Source organism: Xenopus laevis, chromosome 2S (genome assembly GCF_017654675.1).
Source record: "Xenopus laevis strain J_2021 chromosome 2S, Xenopus_laevis_v10.1, whole genome shotgun sequence".
Classification (NCBI taxonomy): domain Eukaryota; kingdom Metazoa; phylum Chordata; class Amphibia; order Anura; family Pipidae; genus Xenopus; species Xenopus laevis.
Window position 1 is genome coordinate 126858941 of NC_054374.1, and position 18304 is coordinate 126877244.

At 39.5% G+C, this 18304-nt stretch overlaps 1 protein-coding gene across 4 annotated transcripts in view; it reads left to right on the plus strand.

The window, feature by feature from the left end:
- The window catches only part of nr4a1.S (nuclear receptor subfamily 4 group A member 1 S homeolog), a 30386-nt gene extending 12654 nt beyond the window's left edge, over nucleotides 1-17732 (plus strand). For 2 of the 4 annotated variants that reach the window (XM_018248038.2, NM_001086690.1), the window contains 6 exon segments: nucleotides 11209-12023; nucleotides 14250-14379; nucleotides 14828-14979; nucleotides 15472-15674; nucleotides 16066-16244; nucleotides 16836-17732. In XM_018248038.2, the coding sequence (XP_018103527.1) occupies nucleotides 11211-12023; nucleotides 14250-14379; nucleotides 14828-14979; nucleotides 15472-15674; nucleotides 16066-16244; nucleotides 16836-17092 (1734 nt within the window). In that variant the 5' untranslated portion in view covers nucleotides 11209-11210 and the 3' untranslated portion in view covers nucleotides 17093-17732. 4 annotated transcript variants of the gene reach the window in all.
- The last annotated feature ends 572 nt before the right edge of the window (nucleotides 17733-18304 follow it).

Consider the following 18304-nt stretch of genomic DNA (forward strand, 5'->3'; position numbering starts at 1 on the left):
TATCTGTAAAGTACATTCTGGAAGGTATCATCATGAGACAAGACAAAAACAATAAATCAACTTGTTTTCTGCTTGGATTTCAGTCACTTTATTTCAAGTAAATCACCTAGCTGTTATCTCAGCATAGATAGGAAATTTAAAATGCACAAAAGCACGGTTTAAGCCAATTTTATACGTCGAATATGTTCATTTTTATGTTATTGTATTAATTTGCCTTGCATATGTACCTGTTTAGATAGTATGTGCAGAATCATTATTTGAGTTGAAGCAGTTGTATTGTTCTGAAACTGTTACAAAGTAAATGGAAGGGGTTGCCATAACTGTTACTTCTCATTCTCCCCTGATAGTTATTATTATTTTAAGTTGTTTTCATGTCTTTTAGACGTTATGCTTGAAGTCCATGTACTGCTTTAAAGCAGTAGGTAAAATTGAATATGTTATAAAATGTCCTATTATAAGAAACCTTTCAGGTGGTCTTTATTTCTATGTATTTTTTTTATTCTTTACTACTGCCTTCTGCCTTTTTCAGCTCTTAAAGGGGTGGTTCACCTTTAAGGTAACTTTTAGTATGTTATAGAATGGGCAATTCTAAGACATTTTTCAATTGGTTTTCATTATTTCTTTTTTTATAGTTTTATAGTTATTTGTCTTTTTCTTCTGACTCTTTGGCAGAATCCAGATGGGCGTCGCTGACCCCTTCTACAAAAAAATGCTCTGTAAGGCTACAGATGTATTGTTATCTCTACTTTGTATTCCTCATCTTTCTATTCAGCCCCTCTCCTATTCATATTCATGTCTCTTATTTAAAAGCACCCTAGCAACCAGATTGCTTAAAATGCAAATTGAAGAGGTGCTGAAGCAAAGGCTAAATAACTCAAAACCTTTAAATAATAAAAAATTAAAACCAATTGCAAATTGTCTCAGAATATCCCTCTCTACATCCTACTAAAAGTTATCTCAAAGGTGAACAACCCCTTTAAAATGCTAGCCAAAAAACTATTGCTTTTAGCAGACTGAAAATATGCAATTTTTCAAAAGACATGCACTCCACAAACTCCTGTACCGCGATGAAGGTTAAAACAGCTTTATTTCACTTAGTACATATCCTGACGCATTTTGCGTGCTCCCGCGCGTAAAGCTGTTTTAACCTTGCTGCAAGTTCGGGCCTCGCACCCAGACAGGTCCGGACTGAGAATTAAATTAGGCCTGGGCATTTCAGGTACACAGAGGCCCATTCAGCCCCACCAGCCCACTTAATACTGACTTTCTATGGCACTTTATAGCAGTCCCTCTGGCATTTGCCAGAACCCACAGATTGCCAGTCTGAGCCTGCACCCAGACCACCAACCCGGAGCGGTGAATGACTTTTTTTTTTCTCCGTCGAGAGGATTAGGAAGACTGAAAATATGGTCAAAACAAATTACAGAAAGATCCCTTATCTGGAAAGCCCAGGTCCCAAGCATTCTGGATAATCGATCATATACCCATACCGTCTTTTGTCATATATAGAATTAATAATGTTCCCCTTGTTGTGCCAGTTTTAACCGATGACATCACTTAGCACCATTTATAAAGATATATTTTATAATTTATGCATGGCTTTTGTGCTAGGCATATATGTTTTTGGCTTTCATGTATGTATTCTATATGAATATATAGTGTCAGCAATGTATTAATCCCTTTACATGTAGTGGTACAATTAAAGGGGAAGAAACATAATGTGTGAGAAGCAGACTGTTGACGTCTGTTCCTTTCTTAGTTTAGCATCAAAACATAAAGCCAACTCAACTTGTAAGGCTGGAAATTCCAACATTCCAGTGCCTTTAGAAGAATTTGTTGACCATCACCTAAGAATCAAGTGGAATACTACCAAAAATGTAAGTAGTGAAATGATCTGCTAAAGAAGGGTTATAGTAACAGGAGTATTGTACGGAGCTTTAAATCATCTGGTCTCTTATGTACTCTCCATTGCGTGTAAAGTATTGGATGCGGAGATTTTTTTCTTAGAGTTATGCCTAAATATTTTGTAAATAAAAATATAATTCAGCTCAGCTGTGTAAACAGACTTTACTTCTTTTTATGGATGCCTTTTAGTTTTTTTTTTTTTTTTCCTTTCAAAACTCCAGTCTCATTAACTAAAAACAAAGCCGTTTTGCATTCCAGTAAGCAGAATGCAATGGTCCCTATCAAGGCAGTTCTGTTTTCCCAACTTTCAGAAAAAAGGCACTTCATTTGAGATAATTCAGAGGTATTTCAGGGTGCCATTTTTGAGGCAACAAATGACTGAGAACCTTGTGTTTCTTATAGCAATTTTCCTAAAACCTGCTGGATCTTCTTGTTGCTTAAGCTATAGGCACACAGACTGATGGCTCTGGCAGTTGTCAGCCTGCATATTTTTGCAGGCTGGGAGAAGCAGGTCTGGTCAATGCCAGTTTGAATGGTCCTTCTATCATAAGTATTCTTTAGGCATGTTGGCACAAGCACCATATTTATGATCACCTTGACTGCAAAGGCCCTAACCATGATGGTTGCCCTCACACCTGTACCATAGAAGCTAAGAGAAGCCCATGAGCATATATAATTAGATGTTTTGCTTCGGAAAAATTGCCATATGCCATATAAGAGGGAAATTCTACAAACCTACATACAGTAAATGGGTAGATAGAAGTTGTAAGATTAGAAAAAAAAGTGGTGGTTACACAGGGTCTATATCTTTGGGGGCGTAAGGAGGAAACACTGTATCACATTTTGCACTGAGACATGTGGGTTTCAAACTGGTTCCCTGGTTGGCTACCATTGTCATTTTAAAGTCTGCTTCTTTGAGAAATATACCAGCATCTACAGAGGGGCCGATTCACTAACTTCGAGTGAAGGATTTTAAGTAAAAAAACTTCGAATTTCGAAGTGTTTTTTGGGCTACTTTGACTACGACTTTGAATCGAACTATTCGAACTAAAAATCGTTTGACTATTCGACCATTCGATAGTCGAAGTACTGTCTCTTTAAGAAAAAACTTCGACCCCCTAGTTCGCCATCTAAAAGCTACCGAACTCAATGTTAGCCTATGGGGAAGGTCCCCATAGGCTTTCCTAAGATTTTTTTATCGAAGGATATTCCTTCGATCGTTGTATTAAAATCCTTCGAATCGTTCGATTCTAATGATTTAATCGTTTGATCGAAGGAATAATCGTTTGATCGCACTATTTGCGCTAAAAACCTTTCGACTTCGATATTCGAAGTCGAAGGATTTTAATTCCCAGTCGAATATCGAGGGTTAATTAACCCTCGATATTCGACCCTTTGTGAATCGGCCCCTAAGTGTATAAATATTTAGAGAAGTAGTGATTTGCACAAGCAATAGGCTGTGCCTTCGTAGTTAAATTGATACATTTTGCATATTCCCTTCAATAAATGGACCATATAAGGGTTGAAAACTCATGGATTGCCACAGTCCTCTCAGGGAGAAGTGATCAAAAATGCCTCTCTCCGCAGACTTCCCATCAATTCGTTTGGGAAATGTTGTTGCTATGGCAGACACTACTTCTCCCAGTAGGATGGTATCTCTTGGGAATGCAGAGACTGTAAAGCAGAAGGCACCAAGACAGACCTCTCCATCACCACACTTCTCCCAGACAGGACTAAAGTGATAACACCAACACTAGTGGGTTATATTTCAACATCTAGAACACATAAACTCATATGGTGCTGCTACCCTGTGATACCATTCACCCAGGGAATATTCCCTACACAATGCTTCTACCATTTTGGTTGTTCTTTCCAATGATCCTCAGTGCCACCCTGTGCAGGTGCATCCGCAGTACAGAAAATATTCAGCTATTTCTGTTCATGAGGAAACCACCATTCATGCATCCATTGGCAAAAACCACTAAACTGGCAGCGGCACTCGCTGCAAAACCTTCCTCCAGCCAAGCCTCCTTATCTTTCTCACTGTCAGACCTAGAGGACATAGAGCATTTGGAAGCAGCTTGAGCACCATCAAAACATCAAAAAGTGTCCCATAGTACTTCACTGTTAAATTGGCCACTGGCATTCCAAACCCAGTATATCATTTTTGTCTTGGGTCATACTTGCTTTGATCCTGACAGTAGATCTAGACTATCAGCCATAAAACAAAATAGAGCTTCCGTTGTCTGCTAGAAAGCCAAAAATGGATTGCAAGCCTTACAAAATGTCAATAACTCGTTGAGTAAAAAAGCATATTTTTCCAGAACTACTGCACTGTAGTTCTGAACTTTTTATTCTGAAGCCAGGTTTTCCTTTAACTGTTTGTTCCCAGGGACTTTAATTCTCCCTGAGGCCACACAGCTGCCTGATGAGTGTACTGTCAGTGATCCAACAACAGTACAGGCACTGGGAGGTTGTCACTGTATCTTCTACTGTTCTTCCTATTCTATATGTAGTTAGTTAGATTAAAATATATCTACTGCAGTAAAAAAAAACTGCCATATTCTCAGAAATTTACTGTACATAAATCTTTAAAATAGATAAATGGGTGCTTTCTTATAATGTAAAGTAAAAAGGTAAATCTAACAACATGCCATTAATTCAGAAGCCATAGAGAAGGGCACTTTAGAATGCAGGTTTGGAGTTGTGGGGCTTACACTGCCCAATGAACAAAGCCTATAAACCCTAAGTAGAATTAAAATGGAAACTTTGTTACTACAATGAGGCAACGATATACTTCCCAACCATGTCAGCGTTTCCTATTGACGTAGCTAGAATATTATCTGTATTGATTATTACGACTAATGCATAACCGCTTAACCATATGCAATATGGGGAGTAATTGCAAACTAAGTGTATTATGGATTTTTCTGAACGCTCGACTAAACTAATGACCCATGAACTACACAATGGAACAAGAAACGTGAACTCTAATCACACATGGCAAAACATACAATGAAGATGACTGGCAATTTGCAGGTTGCAGAGACGTCTGTTTTGCTACAGCAGATTTGTCCAGTCTTAAAGTGAGAATGCAAGTATAAATCACTCCCAGTGATTGTAATCACTTACATTATACCTCAGTCCAGTGCTCCTGTTAGCAGAAAACTTGCCCCACCCAGTCGGTCCAGCTCCTATCACTAGTGCCTAATTTTTGGCACCCTACCCCACAGTGATTTATACTTTCCTTCTCCTTTAACAATCCAATGGCTGTCAAAGATAGGAAATCCTGGTTCAGCACAATCTTCAAATTACATGAAAGCCATCTCCTATTTTTTTTTTTTTTTAATGAAATCCTTTTTTCTATAATAATAAAACCGTACATTGTAGTTGATGGTAAATAAGCTATACACACCTCTATTGGTGGCAAAACAATCCTACTGTGTTTAATTGTAAACTTAAAGGTGGCAAAACAGTCCTACTGTGTTGAATTGTAAACTTAAAGGTGACATTTTGTGTGAAAAACAAGAATGTACCTGTGCATTATACTCCTCTAAATATAGGACTGTGCTTAAAAAAAGTAGTGTTTCTGGCTGATTAATTGAACATTTCTGGAAAAACCCTACTAACCCCGCACATCTTTCTCTTCCACCTGCCCCCTTTCCAAGGCTGTACAGGGGAGCCAGTGCACTCGGCATACTGCGCTGTAGCATTTGAACCAATCAGCAGCTAGGCTAACCTGATAGGGAACTGAAGCCTGTGATTGGCTGTCCCTCCTCCTACTCTGTTTCTGGCAGGGACCGTTAGGACATGCCCACCCTTCATTTGAACTCCATAGCAGATCTAAAGGCTCCAATAAAGGGGTCATTTTTGAAGATAATATTAATTTTAAGCCCCAAATAAAACCAGGACTATGTATTGTTCATTATTGTTTTTAAACATATCCTAGACATCTCTTTATGTTATGGCGATCCAAGTTACGGCAAGGTACCGTCTCCAGAAATACACAGGACAGATCCAATAGAGTTGTTTACTTTGTGATGGCCACATTGCTGTTTTTAACTACAGACAAATTTAAATGCTACATGCTGATTGGTTGATATGGGTTACTGCACCAGGGCAAACAGTGTATTTTATTACAGAATCCCATATAAGAAGGGTTTTTGGGGGATTTGTGTGCATAATATTGCTTTGCATCCATAGAACACGTTACATTATATATCAGCTGTGCAAGCGCCTATTCTATGTTGATAGACATGTATGTAAGAACACTCCTGTGACATAGACCCAACTGACATTCCTATGCTTTTGTGTTTCTATCAAAATTGGATCTAGATGGTGAGTGCTTTTGCAATTTACATTAATTTTCTATTTTTAGTGGTTTCTGCGATATGTAAAGTTTCGACTGCTTATACAAGGCTTGCAGTTCTCTTTCAGAGTGAAAGTATCCATGCCACGAGGGTTAACTGTCTCTGCAGGCAGCATATAGAAAGTTATGATCAGTAAAGCTGTGACTCTAAAAAAGAGCTGTGAGCCTGGTATTAGTAGTCTAAAACTGCTAACAACTCAACTGAAAATAGAAAATTAATGTGTATTCCAAAAAGTGCTCAGGGAAGCATTAAGTGTAAATTTACATTAACTTTCTGTTTAGAGCCCCTTTAAACTGCGCATTATTGGCAAATTTTAAAACCAAAAAGAAGGCTAGGATATCACTGTTAGGCAATGGCACCTAAAGGGTTGGACTATGTCTAGGGTTGTGGAGACACAAGAGTTAGGAATGTTGAAACTGTTGTTGTACTACAACTCCCATGATACCCTGGAAGCGTCCAGCTGTTGGTGGGGTGCATTCCAAGAGCTGGAGGCCTGCCTGTTGTATACCCTTACTAATACAGGAACTGTTTCCCAGCATATGTCCTATTAAATTAGATCTACCCCCAGGGTTGCCAGGTTGGCCATTTTCAAGCCAAATTGGACTACTAATTTAAAGCCCAGGCGGGTTTTGAAAGTACTAACTAGCCAAGGTACGGATTTGGACTACTTTTTTGGGCCTCTGGTTTGTACTTTGGAATGCGAGCCAATTACGGCGTGCAATGCATGGCATTTAATCCATATTTATGAGTGTGTTATATTGTATAGTAAATTAATTGAATACCAGCCAAAGTTTTTTCTTGTCCTAATGTGCCAAGCTTGTGTCCCAATGCATGTTGGGTAATGTAGTTTGTGGTTAACAATTTGCCAGCTGCCAAGTTTAATGTAAGACTACAATACCCAACATGCAATGGGAATGAGTTGTGTAGAAGTCAGGAGTTACCAGATTTTGGGCTCTGTAGCCCAGTCTCCCATTACTCTTAAGCATTCTCCCATTTTCCCGTTACTTTCCTTAATTTCAGACACTTTTGGGGCAAAATTCGGCTTGCCACCAAAATGTCTAGAGATTGACCTGTTTTACCAGTATTTACTGAAATTGAATATGTATTGGGGCCTTATGGGACCCCTATACCTCCTGGGTAGGGTTGCCACCTGGCTGATATTTTACCAGCCTGACCGGTATTTTATCGGCCTGGCCGGTAAAAATGATGGTTAATCCCAATGTTATTAATATGGAAAAATGATAAATATATAGGAAGGCCGGTATTTTTTTCCGGAAAAGGTGGCAACGCTACTCCTGGGCCCCCCTCTGTAATTACGCCACTGATGACAGGCAAATCTGTCCCATTTTGTGTCATGGAAAAATCTGCGAAACCGTGAAAATTTGAAAAAGTAGTATTTTCAATATATTCATTTATTTTTTAGACTTTTTTTTTTCACTGCAACTATTGTGCTATTTTTTGGGCTACTTTTGAAGTGCCTCTTGGCTAGTTTTGAAGTGCCTTTGGGCTGGTTTTGTAGCTGACTTTGGTTTGATTTGAAAATTAGACCTGGCAACCCTGCCCCCACTCCCCTTGACTCTGATGCTAATTAAATCTATCCCTTATTATGACTGGTCGCGTGCAGCTTAGTTTGAGGGAAACCTTGTTAGTCACAAGACATTAGTTGATATAATAACACGAGGACTGTACAGTAGATTACATGAAAACGTATGGGCTTTACTAATAAGTTACAAAAGAGGGGCGCCCGGCCTAGCCCATTGCACTCCTGACCTGGGGGAGTATGGCTGAATATAAACAGTACGAGTCACAGGGTATGTAGCCTTAGGAATAAACCATTGCATCATAGACACACCCAGTACAGGGAGAGACCTGGCCGCCACCTTTCCACAACTGAAGCGCTCGTGGAATCCTGTCAGCGGTAGATATGTAGAGAATCCCGGGGAAACCTCGTGCCCTGGGCTATATCCGACTACTGGTGACGTTCATGCATCGTGTTCCCCCACCCCCTGGTCTGCAGACTACTATTTCAGGGTCGGAGCTATTTTTAGAGCGTGGGGCCCTATTAATAGATCAAACAATGTTGCCTGCGTCATAGGAAACAGCCTGCGTCACGCAGATACATTCCAGGAGCACGCTGCCCGTCTGCTACCGGAAAAGCCACGCCCCCCGTGTCCTTCTAAGGGGGAACGAGCAGGATCACCCTCGTGCGTCACACACCCCCTCTGACAGGACCCCGCCCATGTGCGTCACGGAGGCTTTAATAACATGTAGATGCAGGACTGAATCCCAGTGAGCTTTGGAGAGAGCGAGTGCAGCACAGTAACCCATTCTACACCGTGCAACACGCTGACCCCAGCGGACAGCCCGTACAAGGGATTTACAGCTGGGAGATCTGGTATGTGCAGGGGTTAATAGCTGTCTAGATCATTCCCTTGGGAGGTAGACATGCATGCAAGGGAAAGGTAATACTTTGCACATTCTATTTGCTTATGGCTCTTTACATAGACTCTGTGTCGGCGCCACTGATCGGCCGAGCGTGATCATTGTACTGTAGCATTTAATAAGCGCCCATCAGCTGTTGCACAGTTATTTCTCTTTCCCCATGGAAATGGTTGTGGATGTGATTGTGCTTGTGAGGAGCCTCTGTGCGTTGGGAAGGGTCGATGTTGTACAGCAACAGGTGCACAGACTCTCTCTGTTTTCTACTTGTCTTTATATAGCGGAGACCCTACTGTCCTCATAGATATGCAGCAAGCTCACCTCTGCATACACACATTGTCTGTCTCTTATAGATAATCACTGTCTGTTTAATAAGTCATGTATTAGTGCCTCTGTCTGAAGGCAGCCATGTATCCTATACACATTAATATCCAGTAGCTGATATCAGGGGTGTAACTATAGAAGAAGCAGACTGCAGCTGCAGGAGGTATAGGGGGCCCTCCTGGCTCTAATTCATATACAATTTCAATAAATATTGTTAACACAGGACAACCTCTGGATATGTTGGGGCCCCTAAAATTAATTTGCTGTGGGGCCAAGTAACATCTAGTTATGCCACTGGCTGCATTTGTGGTCTTTTATGAAATGTTTTTCTTTGTGCAACCTTGGACCATACATTAATATTATTTTACTCTTTGTTGTTCAAAGAAGTTGCTTCCATCTTATTGGACCCAGCAGTCTTTTCACCATGAAGTCTATATATATATATATATATATATATATATATATATATATATATATATATATATATATATATATATATATATATATAAACACTCCGTATCTTGACAGCGCTATATAAATAAATGATGATGATGATGAGATATATATATATATATATATATATATATATATATATATCTCTCTAGAATATATGTATATAAGGATGTTCATACTAAGAAGTCAAGAAGTATAGGGATCTAACTTTGCATTCTTTTTTTTTTCTTCTTACTGTAAATGAGAAACTCAGATACATTAAAGGGGGAGTTGACCTTTCTGGGACAAATGGGCTGCAGTGCTTTTGTGTTCTTGTGCAAAGTGCTTTCTTGGCTCTCTGCAGTCTCCTATCTCCATGTACTGGTTGCAATTCCCGTGGGGAAGTCTGTAACCTATAAGGCTTCTAAAACAGTCTTGTGTTGGATCAATATGGCCTTTGTCGGTAGCTAAACAACAAATGCGCAGGCCTCCCTCTAGTGCACCTCACAGGGGGAAACGAATGTTGACCAGGCATTGGAAACACAGTTTTCAGCTGTAGATAAAAGCATTCTTTATTTATTTTTTTAGCTTTAGCAACCACCCATTCCAAATACTCCTTTTAGAAAACCTAAAGATTATTGCACTGAATATAGTTTTGCTTCTAATTACTTTCTGACCTGCAGTCTTTACTTCAATTAAAGGCTTCTGAGTGTAGCCGACCATGACTCTTTGGGCAAGAGCAGTTTGCTGTATCATAGGAATCACTTGACTTCCATGACACAAGTCAGTACAGATAATCATGGGAAGCTGAGCTGTCAATCGACACCCTACTTATTGGAGTGACATTCTGGTATGGGGTGTGACTTCAAGAAGCTGGATGGCAAGTTTCAGCTTTTCTACCCAAGAGCTTTTATAGCTGCAGTTTTCACAAGATAGTGATTTTTTTAACCTTTTGTTTTGAAACCAATCTCTGCCTGTTCCTTGGTAATTAAATCTAAGATTCAGAGACCTTCTGAAAATTAGATTTTTTTTCTCCACCTATGTTAATCATGGTAAAATGCACTAGTGGAGGAGAAAGGCTTGACAAATTCACTTATTTTGTTTCAAAGCTAAATATTTCTTACACAATGGTGACAGCAAGCCATTCAAAGTCAAGTCATCCTCCTTTTCTTTATTGGCAAAATTAATAGGATGAAGTTTGCACCTTTTGGAAAAAGTATCATACATTAACCATTTTGTGTTAGAGGCTCTGATGTATAATCCACATTTTAAAAAATAATGTTTTAAGGCAGAATTTGATGAAAGCAGTAGCGTAACAAGGAGTTACTGGGTCCCAAGGCAAAACTGTGGGAACAAATAATTTCTCATAAAGCTATTCTATTCTTTTCTCCTTACTTGTATATGAGTGATACATGAAACCTCTCCAAGAGCAGAAAGTGCTTATAATTGTGGTTTTTACAAATGCATCTCTTGTATAGAGCCTATGTGAGATACCTGCATAGAATATCTCTAGTCTGCAATACATAGTCTCATATTCACATATATTAACAACTCTGCTTTTTTTAATATAGCAGTAATTGTTGGGATTGCCATGGTACATTTTTTTAGAATCTTAAATATTTTTGGGTTGGGGATGCAGTAAATCATTGTGTACAATTCTTATATCTCTACCTACTTGTGTTTAATTTGATTTCTCTCTTGCCCAAAAAAATGACTTTGTGCCCTGGTTCTGTTTCAGAAATGCCCTGTATTCAAGCTCAGTATGGAAGTCTGTCTCAATGTGCAGGTCCCTGTGACAACTATGTACCAGACATCTTAAATTCTGAGTTTGGCAAATTCACCATGGACCTTGTTAACAGTGAAATTGCAGCTTCCACCTCGTTGCCCAGTTTTAGCACTTTCATGGACGGATACACCGGAGAATTTGACGCCTTTCTTTACCAGATCCCTTCATCAAATCAGCAGTCCTCCCTGAAAGTGGAGGAGTTCCAGGTTTTCGGCTGCTACCCAGGCTCCTTCACAAACCAAGTGGACGAAACCATGTCGTCGAGTGGATCAGACTATTATGGTAGTCCCTGCTCTATCCCATCTCCTTCAACCCCAGGGTTCCAGAACCCTCAGCTGCCCACTTGGGAGTGTTCATATGGTGCATACTCACCAAATCAGAACTATGACAACATGCGGCATTGGACTGAGCAACAGAAAAACAGTATTTCACAGCAGACTTTCTTTTCCTTTGGCACTCCAGCTCACAGCCCAAACGTGGCTGCCAATCCCTTGAAGATGGCTCCTGCAACACACAGACTTGATCAGCAAATTGTGGATGCTGATGTTTTTGCTCTGGCCCATAACTCTTCATCGGGATTTCCTGCTATTCCTCTTGGTCAGGCACATGGGGTACTTGACAGCTCAGTTTTACTGGACAGTCCTTTATCCCCTTCAAAAACACTGAGTCCCAGTTCTAATGAGGGACGCTGTGCTGTATGTGGGGATAATGCTTCCTGTCAACATTATGGCGTACGGACCTGTGAAGGATGTAAAGGATTTTTTAAGGTAAACTCCAAGCTAGCACTCGGTTTGTTACTGTTCTCTATGATTTATATTAAGCTTTGCTTGCTTCACCTGTTGGTCTCCCAGGCTGCTGGTTGGCTCCAGACTTGGCAAGTATCTCTGGCACCTAAATTTGACTGTGAGCCATCCAGTCTTTTCTCTTTAGCTGATTTGCGTTCTTTGGGATGAGGAAAAAGGGCTCGTCCCAAAACCATTCGTGGTGTTAAACAGGAGCAGCTGTCCTTCCCCGTTTACAGTTTCTTGGCCCAGTCGTACAGTACTTGATCATCTCTGCTGCCTTTTCCTAGAGTCAACTGAAAGGATCGAGCAGGAGCAAAGTGGGGAGAAGGAACCCAACACCAATTAAAAAACGGCTAGGGGTCCAAAAGTTTCCATTAGGCAGCATGTACTGGAACGGTGTGAAATAAGCTGCAACCTTAACCCCTTCCTTAGGGGAAAAAGAAAGAATCCCATTACCTTGTAAAACACACGCTTTGATGTGCCATGATACCCAGCGAGCCTGCTTCGCATATGTTTCGGGGACAGGTTGTTAGATATTTTGCCAGCTCACATAATTAATGTGCTGACATTTTTGAGCTGTTTTATTTTGTTATGCTGCTTTCAGAATGTTAGTTGCATGTTGACGAAAACTAATATCCAAAATGTAAAATAGTATTTTTTGCATTTATACATATTAGATTACTTAGTTAAATGTAAAAAATATCACACACACGTTAATTTTGACTTCTAATGTAAAAAATCGAAGTCTGTATGAATTGGAATACGTTGAAATAATTAGCACAGAGTGTCATCCTAAGCCTCTCCGTTTTAAAAACTGAGAAATAAGGACACCCTCCTCAGGAGATAAAAGGACACCCTCCTCAGATACCATGCCATGGTTGGGGCTGCACACCTGAGAATCTGTTAAGTTACCAAGGCACAGAAATAGTTCCAGACTGAGACGCAGGGACAAGGCAGCTGGGCATGTTGGCAAGCTGTAATTCAGCAATAAATCATACTATGTAGAGCAGGCTTGTTAAAAAACACAGACACAAACAGAAAACATTAGTATTTTAGCAATGCATAGAACTTTGTGTCTGTAAAACAACACCTACAAAGAAACAAAAGCTAAATTTGAAATATAAAATGTGTTTATTTCAGGAACCCAATCATGCCTGTTGTTGAATAGTTTCCAATCCATGTTGGCATCACTGCTGTAACTTTCTGTGCTAAAAATATAAGATGCGTGTATTATGTGCAGTGATCTACTGTAAATACCCATTAAACTTTTAGTGACACCCCACAAAAATATAGAAGACTCTTCAAAATATTTTATTAAAATCTGTCAAAACTTTTACTCATACTAATAAGTTACTTTGACTTTCTCAGAGGTATAAGGATCTGATCATGGATACATGCAACGTCATTCCACTTTTAAAGGGGTTGTACACCTTTGAAATAACTGTTAGTGTGATGTAGAGAGTGATATTCTGAGACAATTTGCAATTTATTTTCATGTTTAATTATTTGTGTTTTTTGAGTTATTTAGCTTTTTATTCAGCAGCTCTCTAAATGACTACTTCAGCCATCTGATTGCTAGGGCCCAAATTACCCTAGCAACCATGCACTGATTTAAATAAGACACTGGAAAATGAATAGGAGAGGTCTGAATATAAAGATGAGTAATACAAATTAGCAATAACAATAGATTTGTAGCTTTACAGAACATTTGTTTTTTAGATGGGGTCTGTGACCCCCATTTGAAAGCTGGAAATCATAAGAAGGAGGCAAATAATTAGAAAAACTATAAAAAAAAAAAATAAACGATGAAGACCAATTGAAAAGTTGCATAGCGTTGGAAAGTCTATAACATACTTAAAGGTGAACCATCCCTTTCAGTCGGCTGGCACAGCCTCTATTTGCAGAAATCAATCATGGTATCTTGGATAAGTGAACTGACTCCAGTTTGAGATCGTCCCCATAATAATTAGTTTTTCCATATCTTGGTCCACGTCTGTTGCGTTGTAGGCAAATCAGATGCTTTAGAAGAAAAGCCCTGCTAATTAATATAGGTGAATCACTTTCTTTCTCCGAGAGCCAAATGTCAACTTGATATTAGGAACAGTCCGACACAAGAGAAATGTTACAAAAATAAATGGGAACAGTAGGGTCTTTGTCTTGGCCTGGCATCTTGCTTCTCCTGACAATTGTTCCCTTTTCTCCCCATAGAGAACTGTACAGAAAAATGCCAAGTACATCTGCTTGGCTAACAAGGACTGTCCCGTGGACAAAAGACGACGGAATCGCTGCCAGTTTTGTCGGTTCCAGAAATGCTTAGCAGTGGGAATGGTAAAAGAAGGTATGTATGATTTTTCCCTTCAATAAGACACTTTTACCTAGATCTGCAAAATGATAATCCTTATACTAACAAAAAGTAACAAAAACCATAGCAGTGTGGCCACTGTTTTCCACCTGATCATAGTGATCTGCTTTTCAATATGGCTGCTCTTCCCATTCTTTAAGAGAATACTGATGTCAATTTTTTTGGATCTAACACAATGTGCTGTGAAGACCCATACAACACTGCATAGCTTTATGAACCTGCATACTGTAGATGTGGAGTAGATCAACTTATTATTCAAATATGAACAATGTGCCAATTAACCTGGAGCACTGGAGAAACCACAGTCATTTACAAACCACATATTAGCTAAGTTTTGTCAACATTTGAAGAACATGCTGTTCATGCTGCATTTCCTCTTCTGAATTTTATTCCTATGTATTTATTGGCCATTTTCTCACTTTAGTTGTACGGACTGACAATCTGAAGGGCAGGAGAGGTCGGCTTCCATCAAAACCAAAACAAATTGCAGAGTCCTCACCAGTTAGTCTGATCAATTCACTGGTGCGAGCACACATTGACTCAATCCCCAGCTCCTCTAAATTGGACTATTCCAAGGTAAGTGTGCATTATCTAAAAAAGTTAGTTAAGAAAAGCCTTGAATGATGCACTAACATAAAATATTTACAAATTGTCCGCTCTCATTAGCGATGGCAGGACTAGTGGTGATTTTTTTGCACCTGTTATTTTTAGCTTTTTGGTTTCCATTTGGGCTCTTGTACTACCTGCACCGAAAGATACATTGCTGAATTTTACCCACACTCATTCTACCTACAGTGTTTGCTCTGCCAGTCAATCCTCGTTTGACAGCCACACACCTCAAATATGACTCCTAAAGACCAGAGGTGGGGGTTGTTCACCAACAGATTGAGAGTTCTGGCATTGAGAAACATTCCTTAAACATAGAACCCTCTAAATACATCATGATAAAACAAGATAACCTCTATTGTGCTTTCCCAAGCTACTAATATACTTAATTGAAATGTATTTATTAACCTAGGATATAAAGCATAATAATTGCTTGAAATTTACTCTACCTATCTCTGTTAGTTCCAGGAAACTGTGCCAGTCCAGTTAGAGAAAGAAAGCTCTGTTGATGTGCAGCAGTTCTACGACCTTCTCTCTGGCTCCCTGGAAGTCATTCGCAAGTGGGCAGAGAAAATTCAGGGATTTGTGGATCTCCCCAAAGAAGATCAAGACCTACTCCTTGAATCCGCCTTTCTAGAGCTTTTCATTCTGCGTCTAGCTTATAGGTAAACCAGCTGTCACTTGCAGGCAGGCGTTATGTGCTTCTCCCTGGTAATCCTTTTACTGAACCTTAGACAGGACATGCAGTAATAAACGAGAAGAGCTCAACTACCTGCCCGCTAGGGAAATCAGATTCTCCCGAGTGGAGTCCAGCCAAAGCAAATGTTAGACCAAATTAAGGCCTGTGTTTGGCACTGGCATATAAACTGTTAATCCAAACTGATTTTAGATTTAAAGAAACAACCGCTAAGTTATAGGATAGGAAAAGTGCAAGAAATTTGGTAATACGTCTATCAATAAAACAACATTTGTACATCCGTATTTATTTATTTAATACTACGTTCCATTCTCATTGATACATAGTGTAACCTTGACTTTTTTTATATTTTCAAACAGGTCAAGACCAGAGGAAGAGAAGCTGATCTTCTGCAATGGTGTTGTGCTTCATCGTACACAGTGTGTCCGAGGCTTTGGCGAGTGGATAGATTCAATCATTGAGTTTTCACATAACCTTCAGCGCACGAACATTGATGTCCCATCCTTCTCCTGCCTTTCTGCTCTTGTCATCATCACAGGTGAGTTCAATAGAAAAAAAGACAGGAGTGACTATGAAGATCTTCATTCATCCAGGTCATGGTATATCTAGTATAAGTAATTCTAAAACAACTGGACTTGCTGAGTAATCATTGTAGACATTTCACTACTCATCCGAGCAGCTTCTTCAGTTCAATTGACTGGTGTGGGAAGTCCTCGGCATATAAACTCTTCCACTCATCCAATCACAATGGCATATTGTAAAAGACAGGAGTGTTTCCTTTCTAAGTATACATCCATTTCAAGGGACTAAGAGCATTGGTTGAGTTATAATGTAGGGTACATTTTATACATTAGTGTTCTTCAGTGAATTGCAACTTTTGGTTATCCAGGATCAGCAATGATTACCCTTGTGTACTATTTATGTTTCTTTTGGTCCTCGCCCCATGAGTTAACTATGTTGTCATTATAACTCTCTATTCAAGCTGATCAGCAGAGCAGGGCCAAAGCCACAGTAGAAGATTTAATGGTATAAATTGCAGGGCAACATTGATTTGCAAAGCATCTGATTAAATATAAAAGTGAAAGAACTTTCCACAGCTGAGAGATCTTCTTTTTTTTCTTTTCAATAGATCGACATGGATTGAAGGAACCGAAGAAAGTTGAGGAACTTCAAAGCCGGATTATCAACTGCCTTAAAGAGCATGCCCCCTCCTCTATGAATGAGCAGAACAGACCCAACTGCCTGTCCAAGCTTCTGGGGAAACTTCCAGAACTCCGCACTCTCTGTACGCAGGGTCTTCAGCGTATATTCTACTTAAAACTAGAAGATCTGGTGCCTCCTCCTCCTATTGTGGATAAGATCTTTATGGATACTTTACCTTTTTGAAGCTGCTCTGCTTTGCCCAGAGATGCTCTAAGTGAAAAGAGGAAACTCTTGGAACATTTAAAATATTTTGACATTCGGTGCCTTGGCCAGCAGATTTGCAATGCAGTGTGATCTACTGGATCTTACTAGGAGTCTTTATTTTTAATACTACAGAAAACCCAGATGTGCCTTTGGCTCAAAGTGACTTTTTTCCATTTATTTCCTCCTTTCTTCTATCGTCTCATGTTCAGATGTGTATTCTGTTTTTTTATTTTTTATTTTTATTGAAACACTTGCAGAGATCGTCTGGTTCTGAAATAGCATGCCCTTTACTGCTTCTATGTAACAGGTCTGTCCTGCCACAAAGACTCACCCCTTTACATGCAACTGTTGTCAAATAGGTCAGAAAGGATGGACCCACAACAATCACAGCCAGTTTGTAAAGTCTTGTATATAAAACTATATATAGCTCTGTGAAAATGCTAAGCTGCCCTTTTCAGTGGTGACTATGGTTCCCACAGCCATCGAGCTGTGTGTAAATATGTGTAATTTTTTTTGAAAAGAAACATTTATATTTGTGTATCTTACTGGATTTACAGTATGTGTTTTTTCCGATTAATATATATATTTAATATATTGAATAAAAAATTTGCTGTAATAATACCTAGTTCTATCTTTTTGAATCTAATTTAACCAACGTGGCAAAGTTAGCACCAGGTCTAGTTATTGGCAGCCGCCAGTTGGCAGGTAGCATTATTGGTCACCTGCTCAAAAGCATCTGATCATGGTTATGCTGCAGATAACTGATAAACAGGGGTGTAACTACACAGGAAGCAGACCCTGCAGCTGCAAAGGGGACCCAGGAAATATAGGGCCCTTTGAGGCCCTATTTAATATACAATTTCAATAGATATTGATAAAACAGGTCAACCTCTAGACATTTTTAGGGCCTGAAAATTTTTTTGCTGTGGGGCCCAGTAATATCTAGTAAAGCCACTGCTGAAATCTGTAAAATACAATTGTATCAGCTTTTACACGGGGGGGGGGGGTAAACACAATTTATGGCTCTCTACAGGACTGTACAATGAAAACCTTTCTCATGTAATGTTATTTGTGCCTGATTGGTCGTGAGATACACATTTTAAATGTTCAAATGTTGCTGGTCCTTAAGGGCAGAGACACACGCTCCGATTTTGGCACAGCGACAAATCTCCTCTTCTTTGAGGCGACTAA